Below are 26147 nucleotides of genomic sequence, written 5' to 3'. Positions count from 1 at the left end.
GTCTTTTCTCTCAACCGATTCCAACATACCAGTGAGTCCTAACCCACCACTGTGTACCTGCTACTTAGATGAAAACTGCTTGTTCTAGAAGTCTTTTTACAAACAAATTGCATAGGGAGTTTCAAAGTATAAAAGAGATAAAAGCAATATCTAGTTATAATAAAGGAAAATCCTTGATTATCATTAAGTGGCTAGAAAAAGAACAATGTGTTTTGATAAATATTAAAATCTTACAGCTTTTGTAATAACAATGGCAGCATTCAAATTACCTTGCATTCTGTTTCAATTAGAGAGTATGAATGAATCTGCACCCCTGAAATTCACTTATAGATGTCAGGCTGTTTAACAGGGCATGTTGCATCTCAGAATCACTTCCATTAGAATAATTGAGATTATCCCTGGGTAGAGAAGTACTAAAATAATCAAGATTATTTTTGGGTGGGAGGGAAAAAAGAACCTTCCAAGATAAATACTGTGTGTCGTGATCTTTGCGAAGGTCATATGCGTCTATTATGCTGTACACGTATGATCTGTATGTGTAACAACGTTATGTGTCATACCTTCATACTAAAACAGTGACCCCCCCCCCCAAGCCTAAGAAAGAGTAATGGAAATTTTTGTTTCAAAGTGAATTCATACAAATTTCTAAAGGAAGTGCATATTGTTGATCATCATTATTAAAGTTAGAAAACCAGAACCAAAATGGTTTCCAGTATATTACCTTGGTCACATGTGCTAAGTATTCACTAGTCCTTATACAACTGGCGGTTAGGCCGTGGTGAAGGCACGTGCTGGACACATGTGCCTGACGCAGCCTGACGTTTAATTGAGTGTGGCACACGTGTGCGTTAGGAACGTACTCAGCTGTGAGATTTTATGCGAGCAGACATCTGTAGACATGAATTTGAAAAGAACTAGTGCGAAGTGACAACCGTTATAACCAAGGATAGATAATAAAAAGAGTGAGGACATTTATTGAGGTTTTACTACATTACAGGCCATGTGCCAAGTTCTTGCATTCACCAACCCAAGAACAGCATGTATGGGAGCTTCAAACATATGAGCAGGGACGGCAGGAGATGTGCTTTGTGACCTGCCTTCAAATGAGATCATCTGGTCCTATAAATTAACACACTCATAGGCTCCAAGTTTGTGGAAATATTGGTAGGTAACTCACTTATATGTGATTGTGTTATCACCGTAGTTGTATAAAGAGTTAAAATTCATTCAAATGAATCCTAAACACTTAAAATCTCGGACTCTGTAAGTACCATCTTGAAAAACATCATCAGAGCAGATTTTCTGACACTGGACGCCTACCTTCTCATTCTGAGTTCACAGTTCACAAACTCCCTTTGTTAGCTCACACTGACAGTGAATTGGCTTGGACTTGTGATGTGAATGAATTTCCTGGATGAGGATTGCTTTTTTATCAACTCCCTTCTTCTTGATTAATATTTTCCACAAGTGAGGTTCTTGACACTTTTTATTGTATGTCTTACAAATCACCTATTATCATTAAATTAAATCTTACTTGACATTTTTATACCTAAAACTCTAAACTGATTACTTAAATTCAAGGAGTTGATTCTTAAAGAACAAATACATAAATGTGAATCAAACTGTGCAAAACCACAATCTACACACTCTCCATCTGGAAGTGAAGCTGTCACTGTAGGCATGGTTATCACGCGTCATTATCGCGCAGGAGAAATACACACTTCACAGGAAAGTCACACAGTTCAATGGCAAAAGAGATTGGGTGGTCACCAGAAGTTACATTTATTGAGGGCGGCTCAGGTCTTTCAAGTATGTTAACACATCACTCACTCTGTATATAACAGCCCTGAATAGGAACGGAGAGATAATTTAGTCCAAACCCCTTGTTTTCTGGTTAGAAAAAAGATCTACAGAGGTTTGGCGACATGCCCTGGGTCCACCACTTACTAGTGGCAGAGCACAAGCCGTTCTTCAAGCCACCTCTAAGCCTATACTCTGTCCTACACTGGAATACCCTTTTTAAAAAATTGCAGGTATTTTTAGGTACACACACCTATGAATATATTTAATAAAGAAAATTTAAACGTTTAATGTGGAGTCCTCTCTCTCTCTCCACAAATATATCCCAGTTGAAACACAGTTCAACCCTGCCTTTTGTCTGATAATGTTCAATTTGTTTAAACATAACTTTGAAAACATCCTTAATTTTTCCTTTTTCTGATGAAGCCACTTCAAAAACTTTAACCTTCCAACCTGTCAGTGGATCATTCTGACCTTTACGCCATCTCCAATCCCCCATATTCCTTAGAAGATATTACAGGTAGAGTATGTAAGGATCATGAAGGAATGTTCAGATTAAGCTGCCCTATGCATGGTTTACTTTCTTTTCTTTTTCTTTTTTTTTTTTTTTTTAAAGATTTTTATTTATTTATGTGACAGAGAGACAGCCAGCGAGAGAGGGTACAGAGCAGGCGAGTGAGAGAGGAAGAAGCAGACTCCCAGCAGAGGTGCCCGATGTGGGACTCGATCCCGGAACGCCGGGATCACGCCCTGAGCGGAAGGCAGACGCTTTAACGACTGCGCTACCCAGGCGCCCCTGGTTTACTTTCTTTTTAATTAGCCCACAAAATTAAGAAACATTTAGATTAGTACATTTATTAGAATGCTTGCCTACTCTCGCTCTGCACTGTATAACACATATTTTTGTATCTTCTGCCACCAACTAGAGCCACGGTATTCTGCTTTACTCTACTTCTTTAAAACTGGTTTCAAAATGAACAAAGTCTGGTGTTACAAGCATCAGATTTGCTAAAAGGAAAGTACTGATGCTTTTACTCCCCTAAGCTGAGAAGACATTTGAGACAATCTTGAATCTTTTTATTCCCTGTGATAAAGATGGTTTTGCTGGACCCAGGGAGACCTTCCACAATGATGGCTCATTTCTTGGCATATATTCAATGTTTAATAAATGTGAACTTCCATGAAAGAAATTACTGCAATGCATAGAAAAACCTTGGTTCCCTGGAAATTTTCTTTGAATACAAATATCCTAGGTATCATAGTGGACAGAAAATGAAATCACTCTTGGCATATTAAAGATGATATTCTCTACTTGCCTCCTCCACAAAGTCTAGCATGGTGTCTTCCATATGGCAAATGTTCAAGTATTGAATGAATGAAGTATAGGAATGAAGTAGTTCCCTTTTGACGTTTGTCATGTCATTATGTCGAACAATATAGTCACTCAAAGCAATCTGTAGGAGTACCTTGATGAATCAGTAATGTTTATCTGCTAATTTGATTTTATGATCTTAGTTCTATGCAATATAAAGAAGTAATTGTGATTGCTGGGCACTTCATAAGCACAGAAATATGGAAAGTACTTAAAAGACTCTATAAGCACAAAAATATGGAAAGTACTTAAAAGAGACTCATATCTCTAATCCAGAAGAGATAGAAGGTTGGAGAATTATAAAATATTATGGAGTTACCAAATAAAAGGGCTGTTACTAAAAGAAAAGCTCTTTTCTCATTGGAATGAACCAAGACCTAACCTACCTTTTGGGTTTAAAGTTTATAAATATTTATTTGTGTCTAAAGTTAAAAGATCAAAGAAGTTGTTTCAAAGTTTATGGGGATAAGAAGACAAAGACATACCTAACATGGAACTGGAAAGAAGATAAAAATGACTCTGGCATAAACTGGGCCTTTAATAAGCATATTTTGAATGGATAAAAATTCCTAATTGTTATCTACATTAATTTATCCAGAGGATTATCAGACAAGCAAGTTTATTTTACATATGTAGACAAAAACATGTTGTAACTGAAGTGTTTTTTTTTTTTTTCCAAACAAATTATCTGAATAACTGTCTCAAACTTTCTTTTCACTCTGGGTAGAACTCTAGTCTATACACATGACTGTCACTACTCTGTTCATCATCTTATTTTTCTCATCTCCCCCTCACAGAGACATTGCTACATTTGCTTCCTTAAAATCTTGGGTTCCTACTTAAACGCTCATGATCCCTTCCTATTAACCTGCTTCATCCAGGCTTATATGTCCTTTCCACAACTCAAGCAGATCTGTACTCTCTCTAGTTCATTTTTTGCTAAATTGATTAGACTTCTCATTTTCCACCCTCCTCGAACTTCAGAAGGACAGGACCTGGCTGAAAATCACTCTTTCCTATTTTCTTGATGCTTCTCTTAGCCCCTCTGTCCCTTTGATGAACTCTTCCTCCTTCTTCTGACTCCTCACTACAGATCTTCTTCCAAAACCAAGTCCTTGGCATCTTATTCTTCACCATGAAGAATTAAATAGACCGTATTTTAAATAACAATAGAATACCTTTAAAAAAAAAAGACTATCACTACCAAAGGTAGTTGAAGAGGTGGACTGACTAGAGCTCCCATGCACCATAGGTGGGAATATAAAAAGATAATATTACTTTGGAAAACTGTTGGGTAGTTTCTTACAAAGATAAACACACATCTTCCTTTGACCCAGCAATTCCGCTCCTAGATGTTTACCTAAGAGAGATGAAAACATTGTGTCCACCGAAGAGTTGCACATGAATGTTCATACAGCTCATAGAATAGCACAAACTGGAAACAGCCCAAATGTGCACGGAAAAGTGAAGACGAAAAGAAAATGTTACATCTACATAATGGAATACTACTTAGCAATGCAAAAATGTGCAAAATCTCAAAAACACCAAGTGAAAGAAGACTGAAACAAAAGACTATACAACATATAATTCATAAATGAAGGTCTAGAATTAATGATGGTGACAGACACCAGAAAGGGTTGCTTGGGAGTTGGGAGGAAACAGTGAATTTATGGGGGGAGGGGAGGATGCAAGGCAACTTTCTGGGTGATGGAAATGTTCTGTATCTTGATTTGGGTAGCAGTTACAGAAGTATATGTAATTGTTAAACCCTTTGAACTGTACCCTTAAAAAAAAGTGTTTCATTGTATACAAATAATACCTAAAAAATAAAAATAAACCTAATAATTGTCCCTATGCCAATAACTCCCTTTCTATATTTCCAGTCCTCTTTCATCAGTTCTAGTTCTAGACCTCCAAACAGGAACAGGACTGCTCCACTGGGGAGTTTCGTTGTATCAAACTCCTCTACCCAGTTACGTTATTCAGCTCAAAGGCATGGCCATTCCTTCTGCCTTCATCTTACCCTTCCTTCTAGCTAGTTATCACTCAAACTATCCATTATTTCTTTAAAATACATATCAGAAATCCTTTCTCTTCAAGACAGAAGGCAGGAAAGAGCACTTTAACACGTAGTGGAAAATTACATCTGATTGGGCACCCTTAGCAACACTCCTTATCAGTTCTCTGATGCCGGCCAACTCACACTGAATTTTCCTGAGTTTTGATTTTCCTCCTCTGTAAACTAAGATAATTCAGATATTGCTGTATTAAAGAACACTGTGAGAAAGATGCATAAAAATAAATTGGGAACTACAAAGCACTACATTTTTAATACAACGCTTAGGGTTATTGTTACTGATACTTATTCAAAAGCCGCCACTGATACCTTGGCCCAGGCCCAGAGTGGCTCATGTCTACACTGCTTCCGTAACTTCCAATATATTCTTCCTGATTTGGGGGCATGTGACCAATTGGTTATTTTTACGACTAATAAGTGAATGCAATCCCTTTTTAGAAAACTAGTATAATCTTGAGCTTCGAAAGATATACATGAGGCAAGATTTATGAAACTCCACATTTATTTCAAAGTACTATCAATCTGGAAGCTTGGGTAAAAATGTAGGTGTAGAAATCCAAAGATATAAACATATTTTTAAAAACCTGGTTGACTTTAGTATGTAAAGAGATTACATAGTTTCAATTCAGTAACTATTTTGTTTGTTTTCTTGAACAATTTCTAATTTTGCTGGATATTCTTATATTATAAAAGATTTACTGGTCTTCTAACTTGACTTGGATCAATAAGCCTTATTAAAAGCTATAGTGAAAAATTAATATTTTAACCTCACAATGTAATCTACCCAGTAAAAGCTGACAAGAAGATATTTTAAACTCTTGATTTAAAAAAGTCATTTATATTTTCTAATCAATTTTCTTGCTTGCATTTTCCTATCGTATTAGAAAAGTTCCTCTAAATGTACAATTTAAAATTAGTTTTATATTTGCATCTGAAAGTGGGGACTCTATGAGAACAAATCCCATGCTTCCTCTGACTTGTAACAGTGATTACACATATAGAACAAAATGGAAAATAGATGCAGAATTGGAGACTGATACACGTATTGCTAAATAGGAAATTTTAGCTCAAAGATTTTATTTTAAATTCTCTTTATAATTTTGCTTTATTTGTGTTTTGTCACTATTGTAGCCCATGGCTATAGAATTCCAGAAATCAGAGGAAAAAGGCAAATAGCTAATGTTATTTTTAGCCATTCTGTATACTATGAGATTAATCAATGTTAATTTAAGTTAAAGACTGACCATAACTACATTTCACAGAATTTGCTTATTCAGCTAGCATCAGCTGCCTAAGCACAACATTTTAATAATACCCTCTATTATACTTAGCAAAAGAACACTTCTGAGTGTATAAACCCTGGAGATAGGAATTTACTCTATGAAATTCAGATACCAAGACATCATAAATGTACTTGTTATTACTGATTTTAAAAAATACATCATTAAGTGAATCTAGGGGGAAGAATTATGAGATCCACCAGAACCACCTAGAAATTTTATCAGAAAACATGACTAAAATTTGCCAAAACATAGTAAATTCGATTTTTAAAATAGGTATATTAGCTTATTTTAATTGCTTCTAGAAACAATAGCCTTTCTTTTCTAAAATGTAAGTATGTTATTCAATACTCTCCTAAAGTTCCGCATCTCCAGGGGAAAATGTGGTCCCTGCTACACTGATGCTAGACTGGGTCGTGTGGCCTTGCGCTGGCCATGGGATGCTGGCAGACGAGTGCTGTGAGCAATGGCTTAAAATGTGTTTGTACAGATGGGGTTTTCCTCTTACACTCTAGCCACTGCCGTGAGAAATACATGACATAGGTCATCTGTTGGGTTTAGAAAAATGAGAGACATGAACATTGCTGCTCCAACAACCTATGGACCTGCCCCAATCAGCTGACGCATGGAAGAAAAGTCAATGCTTTATAGCAATATGCCACAGAGTTCTGGAATGGCCGTCTATACAGCATTATAGTGGTAACAGATGACTGATTTTTTAAAAACAGAAAAAAACCCCACCTTGACATTGGGTTTGGGGTGGTACCATATTTTTCTTAAGGATTAAACTCTAAGCTTGGTGGCAGGCGATACTGGTTTACTGACTCAGTCCGTCATATTTTTCTTTCCCCTTAGCCATATTCCAATAATTGGGAACATGCAAATCAGTTTTGGTCAATGAGATGCAGGCAGTACAGGGTGGGGCTCCTGGGAAAGCTTTTGAAAAGAGACATAGTAGGGGCACCTGGGTGTCTCAGTTGGTTAAGCGTCTGGCTTTGGCTCAGATCCTGATCCCAGGGTCCTAGGATCGAGCTCCATGTTGGGCTCCCTGCTCAGCGGGGAGCCTGCTTCTCCCTCTCCCTCAGAGCACCCCCCCCCCCCGCCGTGCTCTCTCCTGCTCGCTCTTTCTCTCAAATAAATAAAATCTTTAAAAAAAATGTGTCACAGTTGGCTGGTATGCTCCTCTGGTTACTTGGTTTGCACTTTTACTTCTTCCCTTCTGACTGGAACAAGGGCTGGATGCCTGAAGATGGAGCCGACTTCATACAACCATTAGGAAGAAAACCACAACTGAAGGGCAACAAAACAGGAAGAAAGAAGACACCTTCAGAACATTCTGAGCACCTCCACCAGCCTGTCCTGTGTATCCTAGACTTCCTGTTACACTAGGAAAAGAAATTCCATGGTTAAGCTCTCTAGTAAGGCTTATTGTTATTTGCAGCCAAAAGTAAGTGATATTTGGAAAGATATGTAGGTGGGTGGGTAGGTAGGTAGGTAAAGAGATTGACAGAAATAATTTTATTCAAGATCCAGAATTCTATCTAGAAGTAGTATCTGACTCAGTCTAATATTAAAAATTACATTGATAAAATGATCCTTTCAGCTAAGAATATATAATTACTTTTAAATTAAGTTTGGGATTCTTTCCTGCACACTAATAATTTTTCAGATAATCAGAAATATTCTCAACATTTGCTGGCATTTTTATCATTACTGACCACACATGGTTTGGGGTTTACTTTTTAAGATTAGCCATGATGCACGATGTTGTACATTTCAGCTGGATGGTGACCCTCAGTTACGCAATCGTGTAAGCTGGTGGCAAAATATCATGGTAAAACGTCAGCCTGGTAAGATTCCCTCTTATCCAAGCTATCCTTTTCCACCTGTATTAGATCTTCCTATAGAGCAGCAAGTTCTCCATGAAAACGTGCCCTTCAGTTTTTCACTTCCCTTTGATGCACGTAAGTAAATGTATTCAATGAGATTCAAGTGTGTGGGAAAGTGCTGTAAAGTAAAGGAAAATTATGGTACAATGGCTATAACTCATAAAGAGTAATAAGAAAAGAGAGTGTCTAGAGCGTTTGACCGAAAATAGAAGAGATTATATCCTGGTGAATTGAGTTAATTTCAAATATATTACAGTATGGTTTTCTGTCATGTATACTCTCTCTGACTACATTAATAAATGAAATAGTGATGAATAGTTCTGGGAACTTGTAGCGAAACTTATTAATATTTCAACATTATCACTGAGTATCTATGTCAACACACATCAAAAATGCATGAGAAATGACTACCTATACTCACAAGTTACACCCATTAGGAATATATATGAGATATATAAATGGTGTACATAAATTTGCAATGTGATTATAGGTAGAATATATAGCCAAAAAAAAAGGCTACATAAAGATCTCACGTGGAGAAGTATGTCAAGCAATTAAAAGCATATTAATACCTGCAATCAGTTTGGAGTATATATACTGCATGACCACATGAAATGCCAACATGTTTTAAATTATGAATCATCTTAGAAATTACTAACACTAAAAAAAAAATTTAAACATCAAAGTAGCAAAAATACGTAGCCACTGTCAAATAAAAGTGGCTCATCAATTCTATCCATGATGTAACTTTGGAATCCCCTTAAAATAAAAATAAAAACAAAAAGTTTGGTCTTAAAGAGCCTGATTTCTATTTTTAAATTGATCACCAAGAAGTAGTAAATTCACATTAAAATGAGGCATGGCAGTTTAAAAACAAATCAACACACAGTTAACCCAATAAATTCCAAGTGGTTAGAAAGGCTAAAATTAATCTGTTTATATCTATAGTGTATCAGAAGATGTTCAAGTCAGTTTCGGCCCAGGGTGGGGGGGATCAAACTGACTGTGTAGCATTAGGCATAGAGCATAAATCGCCTATCAAAGAGATAAGAGACATAAATCACTCTCAAACAGCAACACCTGGGTAGTGGCTTTCATATATGATACGTTCTTTTTATTTCATTTTACTTTTTAATGATCAAAAAGATTCATGCGCAAAAAGTTCCGAGGATAAGCCCTACTTGGAAAAATAGCTGCATCATTTTTAGGGAAAAAGTACTTAATGGCTACTAGAAGGGGCAGTAATAATATATTTTTAAAAACTTTCTAGGCTAATGGATATTTTTCAATCATCAGGGGATACAAAACTACGTTTCAAGAACTCAGGCCAGAAAGAAATACAAAGTAAACAAATGTTTTGAGAGGGAAGATTGGTTTTGCATTTTTTCATTTGCTTTTTGATTCTTGTTTTGGTTAAATAACTGCAGGTTCCCTTAGAAAAAAGAGAATCTGTATCATAGCCTAGAGGGAAAAGTATGAGTGAATAAAAAGGTTCAGTCCTGAGCCCCTCTCTCTAGGGACGGAATGCTGGAATAATTCGTTGGGATCTATGGGGCTCAGTTTCTTCTGTAAGATCAAGGAATTTAAACTAATGCTTATTGTCTGTCTCCTCCCATCCCCACCACTTTCTATATGTCTGTATCTATCTACGTAGCTCTCACTATATAGATATCTACGTGTCTTTATACCCCAAGCTCCTATGTCTAACCGTGGAAACTGTGGACACCTAGGCAGTACTATTCATATCCACAACGATGTAAATAGCACCCTTTGGAATGCACAGTGCTCAACCTGCCCAACCACATGCAGCTTCCTTGAGACGGACATTTGCTGTTCCCACTTAAAGCCCATCCACACCTCCCCACTGTCTACAGAATAAATTCATCCTTCCTGATCAGGTCCCCCCCCACCTCCCCAAGCAGCTTCCTCTCCCATCTCCCTGCTCCACTCACCTCTGCACCAGTCATTATGAACTGCTGCACCCCTACCGCACGTCAATGTTTTTACCTATTCCAGACTGAGTTATGTGTACCCTCTCTGTTCTCTCACTGCAGTCCTTCCTATGCTTTTATCGTCTCGTGCTTTACTTCAGCTCTTACATTGCGGTGCTGAGGTCCCCGTGCTAACATACTAGGAATCATTCATCTTGTCCTCAGCATGTAATACAGGGCTGAATAAATTAATTAGCCATTCACCAAATGAATAGATCGCTTACTTTGGTACCTCATGATATAATTCGAATATCAAACTATTGGTCAAACTTGAGCTCACTTGTCTTAATTTAAGGAGGGACAAGCAGTGTCCCATCAAAGCAGATATATGGGACTGTGTGTGATTGCAACAGTCTCGATCTTGGTATTAAACACCCAGGGACTGAGTTATTCAGTGATCATGATTTTTAATTGCTTTTTAGGCGTGGGAGACTGATGGGCTGATGCAGGCTAAGCATACACTTTAGGTTTTAGCTGTGTTCATTCACTGAAAAGCAGCAGCTTTTTCTGAGCTCTTTCAAAAGAAGAGCAACCCAAAAACATTTATCTCCCCTGGCGAGGGAATGAACACCTCTCAGATTGCCCGATCAGGACAGCCTGTATCAGCCACGATAGTCACTGTCAGACAGCTGGAGCTCTACCTGCTGATGTGAATCATAGCTGTTTCTGCGGGAGGACATGAAGCAGGGGCAGGGATCTGAAAATGTCCCAAACATGTTAGGCTTATTAAATAAACCTACAGCTTCTTTTAATGAAAGAAGAATCTAGGAAAGAACAGAGAGGAAAAACTGAAGTCCTTTGACATGCTGAGCTCTCTGGCTTTTTCTCTGGGCACGATCAGCTCAGTTGGGTTCATTCTAATCAGCAGATGAGGAGAGAGACATGATCCAAGTACTCTCAAATCTTTCAGTCAAGGGGTGCAAAAGAAGATGACACAGGACGATTTTAACCCTTGGACAAACTTTTCCTTTTATAGACTGACAGAAAGCAATTCTATAAGAAATGTTCATTTTGGGGGTTTGGGAATGTCAGCATGTATGTGTATATTAAAACACACTTGAAACCACGTTTTTCCCAACAATAATTTCTTTAAATAAAATAGTACCAGTGAAGTTTACATGAAAAACGCTAATATGTTCGTATTTTATTTCCTCACACTTCAATATAATGTGTGTGATTTATAGAAGAGGAATAGATTTTTTAAAAAATTCTGAGAAGGTACTTGATAGAATTATTTCCCTCGTATCAGATTATATTTAAAGTAACAATGAGTTTAAAGATGAAAAAATACGAAATTATTTCTGGTACTTGAAGTTCAAAAAACTTTGCTAATTTTAGATAGTTGGCAGTTTAGAGATATTAAAGCCACAACATAAAGACAGAAGCTGTCTTCACAAAGGAATATGGGTTTATAGTCAGATAAACTTGGAAATGAATATGAGCTCTGTAAATTACAGTTGCAGGACCTTTGGGGATAGAGTAAACCACTCTGGGCTTCCATTTCTTTATCTCCAGGATAAAAGCAGGATCACAGGGCAAATTAAATGAAAACTACATGAGCTTTCATAGTATCTGCCAAAAAGTAGGCTGTCAGTTATAATTCCTTTGTTTTCGCTTTCTTCCTCATCTCTTGTACTGTTCTCTACTGTAATTTTATTTAATTTTAATTTTTATTTTTTTAAAGATTTTATTTATTTATTCGACAGAGATAGAGACAGCCAGCGAGAGAGGGAACACAAGCAGGGGGAGTGGGAGAGGAAGAAGCAGGCTCATAGCTGAGGAGCCTGATGTGGGGCTCGATCCCATAACGCCGGGATCACGCCCTGAGCCAAAGGCAGATGCTTAACCGCTGTGCCACCCAGGCGCCCCTCTACTGTAATTTTAAAAGACATTAACACAATCATACAGGAGGGCATTAATAGAAACTTCAAGAAGTTCAGAACAAGAAAACTGAAAACAAAACCTAAAATACCTCTCAAGATTTCTGACCCTTTAAAAAAAAAAAAAAAAGCTTTATTTATTTTTGAGAGACAGAGAAAGAGTGATTGAGCACTGGGTGGGGTGGGGTGGGGTGGGGTGGGGTGGGGAAAAGACAAGAGGGAGAGAGAATCAAAGCAGGCTCCATACCCAGCACAGAGCCTGACTCGGGGCTGCATCTTGACCCTGACATCACGACCTGAGCAGAAACCAAGAGTAGATGCCTAACCGACTGCACCAAGATTTCTGACCTTTTCTTTTCTTCTTCTTCTTTTTTTAATCACTAAATGCACTTTTCTAAATTAAGAACCATGATGTTTGAACTAGTAACAAAGTTTGAAATAACAATAGGATCTCTCACTTCCTACCATATCTGTTCTTTCAAAGATAATTTAAGAGAAAATGTACTAAAGATAGCACTCTTCATCTCCAGAAATTCAAGCAGTTTTTGAGAAGGGACCTTCACATGAGCAAATACCCAGCTGACCCTTGAACAACAGTGGGCTTAGGGATGCTGACCCGCTCACTGTGCAGTCAAAAATCCACAGGTAACTTTTGACTCCCCCCAAACATAACTACTAATAGCCTACTGTTGACTGGAAGCCTTGTCAATAACAAAACCCGTCAATTAATACATATTTTGCATATGTATTACATACTGTATCCTTGCAATGAAGTATGCCAAAGAAAACAATATTAAGAAAATCATCAGGAAGAGAAAATAAATTTAAAGTATTCCACTGTATTTAGTTGAAAAAAAAAATCTCTTTTTCCAAACACTTATTTCATAATTATGTTATGTGCAGTGGACCTGCACAATTCAACCCTGTGTTCAAAGGTCAATTGTAATAAAAACAGGGGGAGGAAGACAGTGAAGTGTTTTGATTAGCTTAAATGTACTTGACAATGAACCATTTAAAAAGAATATCCTTTTATCAAGTACCAAGTATCAGGGAAGCTAGCCAAAGCAAAAGGTTGCTAATGCTACTAATTTTGTTGCTTTTCTTCCCTCTGAGAGTTAATAAAGATCAGAGAGGGTAGGCTCCTCAGATACGGTGTGAGTTAAACAGTACCATGCATGTACAGTGCTCAAAGGGCTGGCACTGGGTAACACAGGTATATCTCCTTAGCATCTGCATCTGCTTCCCTCACCCTCCACTCTACCCTTTCCCATCTCGCTCTTAATGAAAGTATTGTACAGGATTCCTGCGCTATCCAAGTAGAACATTCCCATGAAACCTTTCGTAAGCCAAAATGGCGTAGAGTGAAGAGGCAATGACCATTAACTTATATGGAAAAGTTTTTGAGTATTCCCAGACCCCCCAAAATAACCTCTCTTAGGCCTTTGTGATGCCTTAGGACATACCTTACTAACGGAGGCACACAACAAATTGAGATAAAGCAAGGCTGCTCACAGACCAGCTCAAAGCTCTGGTAGCTTGGTGCAGAGATGCTGGGTGTGGTTCCCAGGGAGGGAGCCTGGAGGGGCTGCTCTCCGTGCTTGGAGTATATGCTGCCTCTCTAAGGGCTTACTGCAAAAAAAATACTGAACCCTATTTTTGCTGTTCACCTTCTTTTGTAAAGATGGCTTTCTTTCAGTTAGCAAAAATAGGTCTTTTGTAAAAGCAAAGCGGCGTAATGAGAACTTCTGGAAGTGGAGGGATGCCTGTGTCTAGATCCTTATTCTTTTAGTTTAAGGCTTGTTCCTGGTTACACTGAAATTTCTCTCAGGAGATAGTCTCATTCACTTACAGTTTAGTTTGTACGAAGTTGATTAATCTACTCCTGTTAACAAATGAGGAGTATGAGTGTTTGGAATTAGAGAAAAAGAATTATAAAGGGGTACAGAAATTAGAGGGTCTGGGTAACACAGCCAAACTGTACCTATTTAAAAAAATATCATTGTTTTGCCTGGGGTGAGAGTTAATTACAATAATTTGCTCTAATCATGTGCCTGTACTTCTCTTTTTCCAAACACTTATTTCATAATTATGTTTGTCAAGTTGTTAAGGGTAATGACCCTATTTTACCATCGGGGGGAAAAAAAAACCCAGACCAAAACAAAACAGATGTTCTATGAATTGCTGGAAGTTGGCGTTGTCAGAATTACTGAACACGCAGTTTCTGACTTGGACAGTATCTGCACAATTAAAACAAGAAAAGGGCAGAGCCTGTGTGTGGGCCTCTCTGTGGTTTTTTCCATTGTATTTGAATTCACTGATCCTGAGCCGATAAACGATAATCAAGCGAATTAATGAAAATGGTTGAAATGATTAGTTCAAGCACAGTTCAGAAACCTCACTCTATAAATCTATACACATCAAAGTGGCCTCAGGTTCCCACTCTAGTACCAAGCGATGTTCTTTTTTATTTAAAGACAGGAAAATCTGAATACGTGGCAGGGAGGATGCAATTTTGGCTAACCACCTCTGCATTTCAAATCAAAGGAAACATTTCTTAAACTAAAGGATTAAAAGTTCATTTTAAAAACAAGTAGAACACAAGGGCACACCTGGGTGACAAAGTCAGTTAAGCATGCAACTCTTGATTTCATCTCAGGTCATGATCTCGGGGTCCTGAGATCCAGCCCCCGTGGCAGGCTCTGTGCTCAGCCTTTGCCCTCTCCCTCTCTCTCTCTCTCTCTCTGCCCTCCCCACCCACCCCCCAGAATAAATAAATCTTTAAAAAAAAAAAAGCCAGTAAAATGCATAACAGGCATTTAGAAAAAAAATATGTTAGTATATTAAGGTTTAGGCTATGTAGATATACCAATGTCAATAAAGTCAGTCACCTAATTAAAAACTCAAACTATAATGATTATTGACAAGACTATGAACCTTAATGGGAAAGAAGACAAAGAAGAGAATCCACCCCTCCGGTTAGCATCTTGTCGTAGGGACAGGTCAAGGACAAGGCAGTTTCAACCATTCCCGAATATGTTCCTTCCTCGTCTTCCTCTTCTCCTTGATTGAAGCTGCACTGGTGACCAATGAATTAAGAGGCCAGCCATTGAACCCTTCCTAAACCATGACTCCTTTCACCGTTGACTGGAAAGCCAAATGTGTACTGGTCGCCCACGGCTTTTAAAGTGTGCTACCTCTAATAAACATAAACCTTTGATGTCCTTGCCTCTCTACCCATAGACATACTTCTCAATCGCACTCTCTCAAGAAAGTTTTGCAAGCACAGGGAAGTACAGGTGTCTTCTGAAATCCTCTCATCTTGCATATGCAAAGCTGGTGTTTTACACTTTCTTTAATGCATTATTTTATTGATTGTACTACCCTGGAAATTTCTGTTTGACAGCTTTTGAGTTAATAGAAGGCATCAAGACCCAAAGGCAGATAGAAAAAGAGAAAACAGGAAATCACTAATAGCAATATGTATTAAAGAATCAAGGAGAAACTAAGAGAGGAGCAGAAAGACATGCTGACAACTGTATACATTGAAAGTTAACTTTGGGTAAACCCAAGTACAGATTTTGTTTTAAGTGTCTAACAAGGATTATATACCTATTTGTCCCAGAATAAAATTTTCCTCAGTATATTACTGTAAGTTTTGAAATACACCCATATTTAAGAGGTCTCTACAGAGCATTCTTTTTGCTTCAGCTAATGCTATCTTCTCACTTCCCGGTGTTTACATACACACACTGCGTCTTGAATGAGACTTAATTAACTATTGATGGGTCCTGGCGTTCCAGGGCTTCCCAGGTGACGGCTCAGTATTCTTTACTAATCGTTTAATGAAAACACTTACATGAATAATGAATCTGGCATTTCCCTAGATACACAGGCAACTTTTGTAATAGTAATAAAGGCAGGCATATGCAGTTATACAAGATACTGTGGCTTGAAAATGTTTTCACAAAGCAAGCCAGTGAGGTTAGGCTGCAAAGGAGGCTCCAGTTCCTGAGGCTGCTAGTAAACGTTTCACATGAAAATACACTATATATTATAAGCACATAATATTAAAAGCAAAAAAATACAGTTATGTTTAAAAAGTTAATATCATTATTTGCTATCTAAGTCCCCCAAAAAGTAAACATTATTTAGATTTTCATAATCATAGTTCCCAACTTTAAGGTTTGAATTAAAAGAAACACACCCACCTGTGTAAACACACGCGCGCTCACACACGCAAATTATACGTGTATTATAATGATACAGGAAAACAATATGACTAAAATGTCTCTGAAACCTACTATTCATCTTAGAACTGAAACTTGTCATCATTGAGTCTCATTTTAAAGATGGATCTTAAGATTTAGGTCACACAAAACCATATTAACTGTGCTGATCACTGAATTAGTGATGAGGTGACTCAGCATGACACCATTTTAAACATGACTTCAGCAACCCCGTTGATTCGATGCCTGTCTTGGCTCAAATGAACATTTGCTTTGGAGAAACTAAGTGACTACAACCAGTTATTTGAACAAAGGAGGGAAAAGAGGCTTTTTACAGGTGTCGACGTGAAAGAATATTATTGGAAACAAACACGACAGTTACTCTCAGGGAAAGATCTGTTTTGGGAGTCAGAAGTCCAAAACTTTGTCTTGCTACTACTCATTATATGACTTTGGAGGAGTCATTTAACTTCTCTGATTCTGAGTGTCTTCATTTGTACAATTAGAATAACAGTATTTGCCACACTTTAATTTCCTAGTTGTCATATACTATACACTATTACTATAATTATAATGCTAATTCCATAGTTAATTGAAGCCTTCTATGTACCAAAACACTGTGACTTGATTTTTATATCTTATAAACTGTATTACATCCTCATAACAGGGCTATAAGTATTCTGATTTTCTTATACAGATGAAGAAACATCTCAGAGTGGTTAAATAACTTGCCGAAAGTCACACAACCACCAAGAGCTCAAATGTAAATTTGAATTCAGATCTTTCGGACTCCAAATTTCATTTTAAATCCATTATATCCTATTTCCCCTAATATACCATATATATTTGTATGTGTGCACAAACATATATCATATAAATATTATATATGTATTATCTATAGAACATAGAAACATACTACTCATTTTACACACACAGACACACATATGCTTTAAATTCCAAAACGCCATACTAAAGTGTGTGTGTGTTGTTTAAAGATTTCAAAGACTAATACACGGAGCAGAGTCAGTACTTAGTATTTGCGAAAAGGAATTAAAATATGGGAAGTGACTAAGATCATCTTGAGTGAACTGCTAACTCATGTGTCAGCAACAACAGTGGCTATTGAAATCCTACTCTTATGGAAGAGAATGTTATTAAAAATTATTCCAGAGAAAAAAATATACAAGGACTAGCCACAGGTTCAATTCTAGATACAGAATCGACAATGATAGAAAAGCAACTATCTTCGATTAACAAGGATGAAATCGAACTCTATGGTCTGGATAAAAGGAGAGAGAAAAGATCTCTTTAAAAATTACACATGATTCTGATGTTTCAAAGTGGTGAAACATCATCTTCCAAATTTAAAATTTCAAAAAAACTGTTCTGTACTTTCCTATCAAAACAAGATCGTAATACTTGCCATATTTTATTTCTCTTGACTGTTGTATATGAATAATAACAACGATGACGATAATATGGATGGTGACATTCAAAAAGAACAATGTATTTTTTCAGAGTTAAAGAGAAGAGGTAGTAGGGTGTTAGGAGAGATGCACAGGAGCCTCATTTCTAACAAAAGCACAGATTTTCAACTACGTAAAACACTTCACGCTTTCCCCTAATCTGCTCCCAAAGAACATAAGCCTGGCTGGAAGGACGCTGATGCGTGAGCTCGTTCCGAGCTAGAATGACAAGTCCTGGGAACAGGAGGTACTGCTGTTTCCATTACCCACTGAGCACCTTGGCGAGTCTTAGTTCATCCTGAGAACGCGGTACTTACTCTTGTACTGCTCTGGCTATGGAAAGGGCCGTGGATCCAGTCTCATTAACGCTATCTAAGGTCACATTTGGCAGGTCATCATCGTCACTGTCACTTTTACTTTGTCTGGGAGATAGGCCTCGGGGGTCCATTTGTGCTGGGAAAAAAAGGCATATATAATGAATTAAAATTAGTGTGCAGAAAGTTAACCTTGTCCTGGACCAACATCAAGCACGGCATCTCTCTTCTGTGCCTATCACGCACTTGGAATTCTCTAGAAATCCCAGGAATTCGTGAAAGTGGTGCATTTTATGTACTGAGCATTTACTGACTTTTCTCCCTTGTTCGTTTGATTTACAGAATCTCCATCAGCTCTCAACAGTTTCAGGGGACGATTACAGAATAGAAACTATAAAATCCACAATATTACGAACTCCTGAGTGGTCAAGAAGCTGATTAGGTAGTTTGTGAGTTACTGTGCAACCCCCTGGCTCTTCCTTCTTGCTTCTGCTGCCAGAGTTCTGGCCATTTCACTGCTCGTTAGCACATTCCCTGGAAGGTGGAGAGCCAAGGGAGAGGAGATTTTATCTGCCTATAGCTCTCTTAATAAGCTTAAAGAAGAACAAGGTTTACAAGACTAACACAAAGTTTTAGGTATTTTTCATACTTCAGTGAATGCTGTCTCACAGTTCATTACTGTTCTAAGTGGAGATCTGAGTGCACAAAAATGACAGAAGTAGCAGCATTTTAAATATGTTTTATGTGCTAGAAAGTGTTCATCTCTGTTCCGATTTCATTTTTCAGAAAGGCATTTCTAGATACGATTCTCCTCCCACCATGAACGTGCCAACAAAGCAAGCAATAGCCTGATGTTCTGTGACCCCTGTTCACCGGGACCATCGGATCCTTTCAAATGAAAGGATTACCATCAACATTTAATGTGTGAATGCATATTTTTAAAATTCAGATTTCAGTTCCACTTCCTCCTACGAACAGTTTTAGCATCCACTGCCGTCTAGGATTTCCATCAGCCCTCACCTCAAGCACAAAATAAGCACACCTTCTAAATTAAAAGTATTGCGCAAGCTATGCAATTGCATTATTAAAATATATGACTTCAGCCCTAGCCAGCTGCAGCCAGACTGCTGCTCTTCAAAGCTGCCTGCGAGAGATTTCTAAAACCACCACTGCTTGCAAAGGAAAGCAAAATGCACTTAAAATCGTGATTACGATCACATCTGGGTACACTTATAATTTCTTTTTTTCCCCTCAAATCATTTCTTTGTTACTGTAAATTGTACATTAGGTAGAAACACTGGGAAATGTTGATATTTCACCATTTTTTTTTTACCCACAAAAAGACAACTTCTCGTGATTCTACCTAGTACTTACAATACGAATAGAAAAACCTAAAGCATTCCAACGTATTTCTAACTAAACTTGGTTAAGAAGGAAATTTTATCTGTTGAATCTACTTGCCTTAGTGTATTTGACATACCTTCTGCCTGTAAATATAAACATACCAGAATGTATTTTTAACAAAGGGAGTGCTTCGTAAATGTTAGTTGAAAAAGAAAATAATTCAAATAATCTAAAGCAGTGGTCCTCAACCAAGGAGAAAATCGCCCCCCTTCCCCCAAGAGACATTTGGCAACATCTGGCTTGTCACAATCTGATTTGTCATGACTCCAGGGGAAGGGGATGCTCCTGGCACCTAGTGGGCACGAGTCAAAGATGGCGCTAAATATCCTACAATACACAGGATAATCAGTCCCCCGTGACAGGGAATTATCCAGTCTGAAATGTCAAAAGCACCCACGCTGAGAAACTATGATGTAGAGATTTAAGAGTCTGGGGATACAAAATTGTCACATCTTACGACTTTCAGTTGTGTAACTATGTTATAGTTTCAGAGCCACCAGCCGATAAAATAAACTATATGTTGGATTATTGATATTTTCTGGCCCTGTCCTCAAATAAAACAAATCACCGTCATATGACTCAGCACTCACAACTTCTCCCAAAATGCAGCATGCACTTTCTCAAATGCCAGGAATCATGCAGTGACACTCATTAAGAGCTTTTGAATGTTGTCTTTGTCTGACACAAAACATTGTTTATTTTCCATCTGATCTCTAAAGAAGATTCCCTAGAAGACGGATGTTGGAGAAACACTTTGTAGAGGAAAGTATCCAGTTCCACAAACATCTGATAACAGAGAGCTACGTAAGCATTCAGTCACTCCAAAGGCACTGAAAGTGCCCAATCATTTAGGATTTATTTTGACTGCAGGCAACAGCAACTGACTCAGGCCAACTTATATTAAGCAGAATGTGTTGGAAAGATATCGAGCAGCACACAGAATGGAAGGTAAAGATGAACAATGATCACTCAAGTAGCACAACACACAGGAATGATATAGGCATTTCAACCAGGAATTCATAGATAGCTTCTTTTTGGGCAACCCTATTGTAGAATGATTTATTTGACAGTCGTTCATGACTACTCAAATTCTGCCAAGAAAATGAGTATCAGATCTATCTAGGCTTCCAAATCACATATTGTGTGGTGTTACATATGCCTGTAAATGTCAGCAACTTAACATTTAAAGTTGTTGAAACATCATGCACTAGGACTCCTTTGCCAAGATACCAAATTAACAAACAGCTAAAGAACAGAGACTATCCCGGTGGTCCCATTTTGTCCAAGAGAACTAGAGCTTTCATGGATAAGTAATACAACTCAGGGAAGACACAGGCAGTTAACCAATAAGCAATCTGGCTCTGAGAGCTAAAGTCTAATTGTAATAATGATTCCAAATAACTGGTGGGAGAGTTGATCATCTAAATTATGTTATGTTTATATCTTAATGAAAGTTTAAAATATGTTAAATATGATATCTTTTTTGATGCACTTTTCAGGAACATCATAATTGAGGACTTCTTTCCAATATTTTCAATAAATATTATGAAATACATCTGCTACCATCATGCTGGGAAATTTCTTTTTACCCATACCTTCAGCCAAGCTGAGGAAGTAATTAGAAAGGCTTTTTAAAATCTGCATTGCTGATTAGGTCAGATGATTAGCTTATCTACATACTTGCATAATTCTACTCTATTTTTATTAAATGTGGGATAGGAACATCTACCCTAGTTAACCTCCATTAGTCTTTGAGTTCCTCAGTCATTTCAGAAGCACTGATTCTCTGGGGGCACCCATTCAGAGAAAATGGAAATGTTACCTAGGCACCAGAACCAAAAACATCTACTTCCCAAAGTAAGAGAGCAGCAAATCAAGTATAAGCATCTGAAAAAAATTTACATTTGAGATTTTGTTCTTTTTGAATGAGAAAGGGATGAGACAGCTTTGGGTATCCCAGCTCATTGCTGACAGAGGGGGGCGGGGGAGGGCGGGGATGGTGATACTGTGTGAGTCTCCGACATGTGACGAAATCCCTACAAAGCTAACTGCAGAACCCTAACACCTGCAGGTGAACGGATCTACTCAAATTTTCAAATATGTACCTACAATAAACCGTTCCTGCAAAGATCCCTACAAAGAAGCCTGTCTCCAGTTCTCCCTCCATGCCCTCCGGCGTCCCAGGACGACTCCAGACCTGGCGAGATGACTTGACGTGGCCAGTGGACCAGCAGCAAACATGACACAAAGCAAAAGCTTAAAAAGCACTTGCACATTGGGTTTCCCCTCAATTGGTTACTGTTTTTAGAACCTCGCCACCATGTGAAGGAACCCAAGAAAGCCTAAAACACACGCTGCTCCACTGGCAGCCAACCCCGACTGAGGTAAGTGACTCATTTTAGAATGACCGGTCACCTTCCAGCCGCCAGATGACCGCAGCCCTATGCGACCACAGTGAGACTAGCATGAGAACTGCCTGGCTAAACTCATCCCAAATGTTTGCCGCGCAGAACCGTAAGCAAATAAAATAGTCACCACATCAATCTACTGGATTTGGGGATGACTTATTCTGCAGCAATGCAAAATCAGTGCCCTCTCCCAGATCCTTTCAGAGATTTCGGGCAACGATGTGGAAAACTGCTACCATTACGGTCACCCTGTCTAACTCCTCTCTGTTCTCCTCCCAAGAGTCAACGGACTTTAAGCAGCATGAGTTTAAGCGGGCCACTAATGTAAATATGGAAACTCAAAGTCACGTATCATATTCTGGATTACTTACTCTCAACCCAAAATATTCAAAATGTATTTACAGTCATTTTGGCTTTAGGGGCACCTTTCTTGGATCCTTGATCTGCCTCAGGCAGGCTTCTCCTGGAAGGGGCCATGGTCGGTATTACTACCTGGGGAATGAAGCTTTTCTCTCTCCTAAGCTCATAGTTGATAGGAGGCTTGTACGGGTGGTCCTCTACTCAAAGCCAGATTTTGTATGTTTGCCTCTTCAGCTCACGAGGCTCTTCAACTTTACTTTCCCTCACATTAACAGCAGACTGACACAAGACCCAGCCGCACCCATGTCCATTCTCACCTCTCCCACCTCAGCCCAGGTGCTGTCAAGAGATTAAAAGGCTCTATCTCACATGGAAATAAATTGGCCCAGTCAGCTATTTTTCAAGGACAGGAAGTCCTTTCATAGGTGACCAAAGTAAATGCAAACAATATAACAATCCATGAACATACACTGAGACTTTAAGACTACCATGTCCTAACCAGAATGACTCATAGAAGGGTTTGTGCGATCCCTTTCACCTTGGCCCATGGGGGCAGGAAGGGAGAGGGGCGTCTGCGGTTGGAACGGACAGAGGCTGCGCGCTGCCAGCCTTTCTTTTCTCCTGAGCCTCGTGCACTGCCTGCTACCTGCGGATGCCCTCACTGTCCGCCCTCCCAAGGCTGCTGCAAGCAGGTCCCCGTTAAAGAAACACTGGCTTCCAGGTGAGCTGCTGCTTTCTTCCAGACAGAAGAGCCGTGGCAGAATGGGGAGTAGTGGGAAGAGGGAGAAGGATTATATGTTGGGGGGGGGGGGTAGAATGGGCAGGGGGAACATGCATAGCATTGTAGAGTAGAAGAGTCCTCTTCCATCACTTTCTACGCAAGAAGTGCTCTAAAAACAACAGCTGCCGTGTTTCTTTAAGATAAAGATCGAGCTCTGGCTTCAGAGACTAGGGTGGGATGTCCGGTCCTGTCACCTGCAGCCATCTGACCTTGGGCAATAGATCTCCCACCGCTCCTCCTCCATTTCTTCCCTGCCACTGCGGTTTTGAGGAGTAAATGACATAAGACACTCAAAGCGCTCGCTACCCCACCTGGCACTGGGTTGTGCATCACCCTTCGGTTGCACCCTGGCAGTAAATTTAGTGCCACTCCAACCAGCCCTGATATGACACCACTGCTAAATCCCTTCCCAGCTCCCGGGCTGTTCAAATTAGGCAGTTTTCGTTTTAAATGTACGTAAACTGAAAATACCATCACCGAGGCAGAATATATATTGGATAATATATAAAACCACTACTCCTCTTGATCCAAACATTCATTTATATATTCAGCCAACAGATATTTATTGGACACCTATGAGGCATCAAGCACTCTTCTGGGTGCTGTGAAGAGAGCAGTGAACAAGGCAGATAAAAATTCATGATTTCGCCCTGGGGGGAGACAGACAATAAAAAATAAACAAGAAAAACATATACTCAGTCAGATAATGAGAAGTGCCATGGAGAAAAATAAAGTGGGGGAGGTGGCGGAGGGGGGCTCCAGGCTGCAGAGAGGAAGGTGGACAATTCTGGAGAGGGTGGCCGGGAAGGCCTCATGGCCAAAATGACAGCTGAACAAGGACCTGAAAGGGCTGGGGGGTGGCGGGAGAGCTGGCAGAGATAGATTGGAGAGGGGGGTGCGTTCCAGGCAGAGCAAACAACAGGGATAATAACTCTAAGGTGGGAAGGAGTGTGTTATGTGCCTAAGGACCCACAAGGAGACTGTTCCATTGCTGGAGCTGAAAACGGGACAGCAAAGGGGATGAGAACAGGCAGAGGAAGGTGTGCATCGTGCACGTAAAGACTTGAGTTTTGCTCTGAGTGGCAAGCGAAGCCATTTGAGAAGAATCAGCCGGGGTCCTGGGCCTGAAGCACGAGAGGAGATCCAGCTAGAGGTACATGCATGAGAAACATCAGCGACATGAATATTCTCTGAAAAACCTCCACTAGCTTGTTTTCTCTTTGGCCACCTCATGCTGGCTGCACACACAGCAATCAATTAAAACTCAGAGCGTTATCACCCGAAGGCCTGCGAGGGATGTTCTTCATCACATGGTCGTACCACTGATATCCTGACCTCCTTTGTTTTCCGAGTATCAATTCTTCAAAGAGATGTCTGATTTTTCTAGCCTATCAAGATCTATGATGAGAGAAAAACTCATTAGTAAATAAAATTTAACTCAAAGTAGGGTGAACTCCAAGATTAGACCCAGCTCTCCAGGGTCCCACGCTGCTTACTGAAACTTCAACTAAAATTTGTGTCTTACTTTCTCTACTTTTGCTGCTGCTAATGAAACCATGTGCCTTTACACAGTGGCAACTGTGATTGTCTACACAATCTCAAATGCAGATTTAAAAATGTAATCAATTATGTAAATCCTGGGATGTTGGGACTGTGTAGATATAATAGGCAATTTATTCATTCTTTCCCAATTCCTATCTGCACACTTGACAGTGTAATGGCTTCTGCTCCCATTATATTAAAAAATAACCTCATAATGTTCTTATGATTCTCTAGTGCAAGTACCACATCTCAGTTATAATGCTATTGGACCTCTCCACAGCTTTCAAGACTGCCGATTATCTCTCTTCATTTTCACTTCCAGCCTCTTAAAATTCTCTCCTCCCTTGGTTTCCGGATGGGTTTAAGGCCTGTGGGCCTTGTTACTGTTTTTGCAAATAAAGTTTTATTCAACCATGCTCATTTGTTGTATCTCTGGTGGCCCTTCAGAGAACGCATTTACTGACTCTACCGTACATTAATTTTCTTGGGTAGGTCCCTCCCTTCTCCCTTGCCCCACATCCTTCCCTCCCTTTCTTTCTTTTACCTTTCTTTTCATCTCCTCTTTCCGCATACATCTAAAGTTTCCTTTTCCCTTTAACCTTCCACTACTTACCCTCTCTGCCTCTCTTCAATGGTGAGCTTTTCATTAATTCCACACAATCCCACAATTCCTACAATCTCAGTGACTATCTCAGAGGAAATGAATATCAAATTCCGTGTTCCCAGCTGTAATCCATCCCCTAAACTCCACGTGTCCTATTTCTGGCATCCTGGTCCACCTGAATGTTACAAAGTCATTTCAAACTAAGTACTATTCTTCTCTAGAGTCTTGATTTTTACCCATCATTTCCCTGGTCACCCAGACTCAAAACTTTCATTTCATTTGCACCCCTTATATGAGTACAAATTGGCAACTAATTACTATTGCTTTTACCCCACAATGTTTCTGGAACCCCTTCCTTCCTTTCCGTACCACTTCTCAATGAACTTTCTCAAGGTACCACTACATCCATTCATCTCATAGAGCATTTCTCCAGTAACTGAATAGATGCAGGGTATTCTTCAAAAGATTCCTTATTTAAAAACCGTGAATTTTCCCCACCATCTAACAAATAAGGTTCGACAGCCCTCTCCAATTATTCCAGAATTCATTTGTCATTTGGAACTCTGATGCATCTTACCCTCAAGGCTCCTTCCTTAATCCAGCTGTATCTGGCCATTCCCTTCCACCCACGGTTTAGTCAACAAGAATCTACCCCTCCTACAGAATGATACTTTCCTTCAGGAAGCTTCCTTTCATTTTCTAATGAAACACAATCTTTTGTTTTCAAAAAATACCCATATTTTGTATTTATAT

At 39.1% G+C, this 26147-nt stretch overlaps 1 protein-coding gene across 22 annotated transcripts in view; it reads right to left on the bottom strand.

The window, feature by feature from the left end:
• KLF12 (KLF transcription factor 12) overlaps positions 1-26147 on the bottom strand; it is a 413801-nt gene that overhangs the window by 91626 nt on the left and 296028 nt on the right. For all 22 annotated transcript variants that reach the window (XM_026493403.4, XM_057308105.1, XM_048215555.2 and 19 more), the window contains one exon: positions 18299-18434. In XM_026493403.4, the coding sequence (XP_026349188.1) occupies positions 18299-18434 (136 nt within the window). The remainder of the gene's footprint in view (positions 1-18298; positions 18435-26147) is intronic.

Source organism: Ursus arctos, unplaced genomic scaffold (assembly GCF_023065955.2).
Source record: "Ursus arctos isolate Adak ecotype North America unplaced genomic scaffold, UrsArc2.0 scaffold_10, whole genome shotgun sequence".
NCBI lineage: Eukaryota > Metazoa > Chordata > Mammalia > Carnivora > Ursidae > Ursus > Ursus arctos.
Note: the sequence above shows the minus strand (reverse complement) of the source record. Positions and strands in the feature narration are given on the sequence as shown.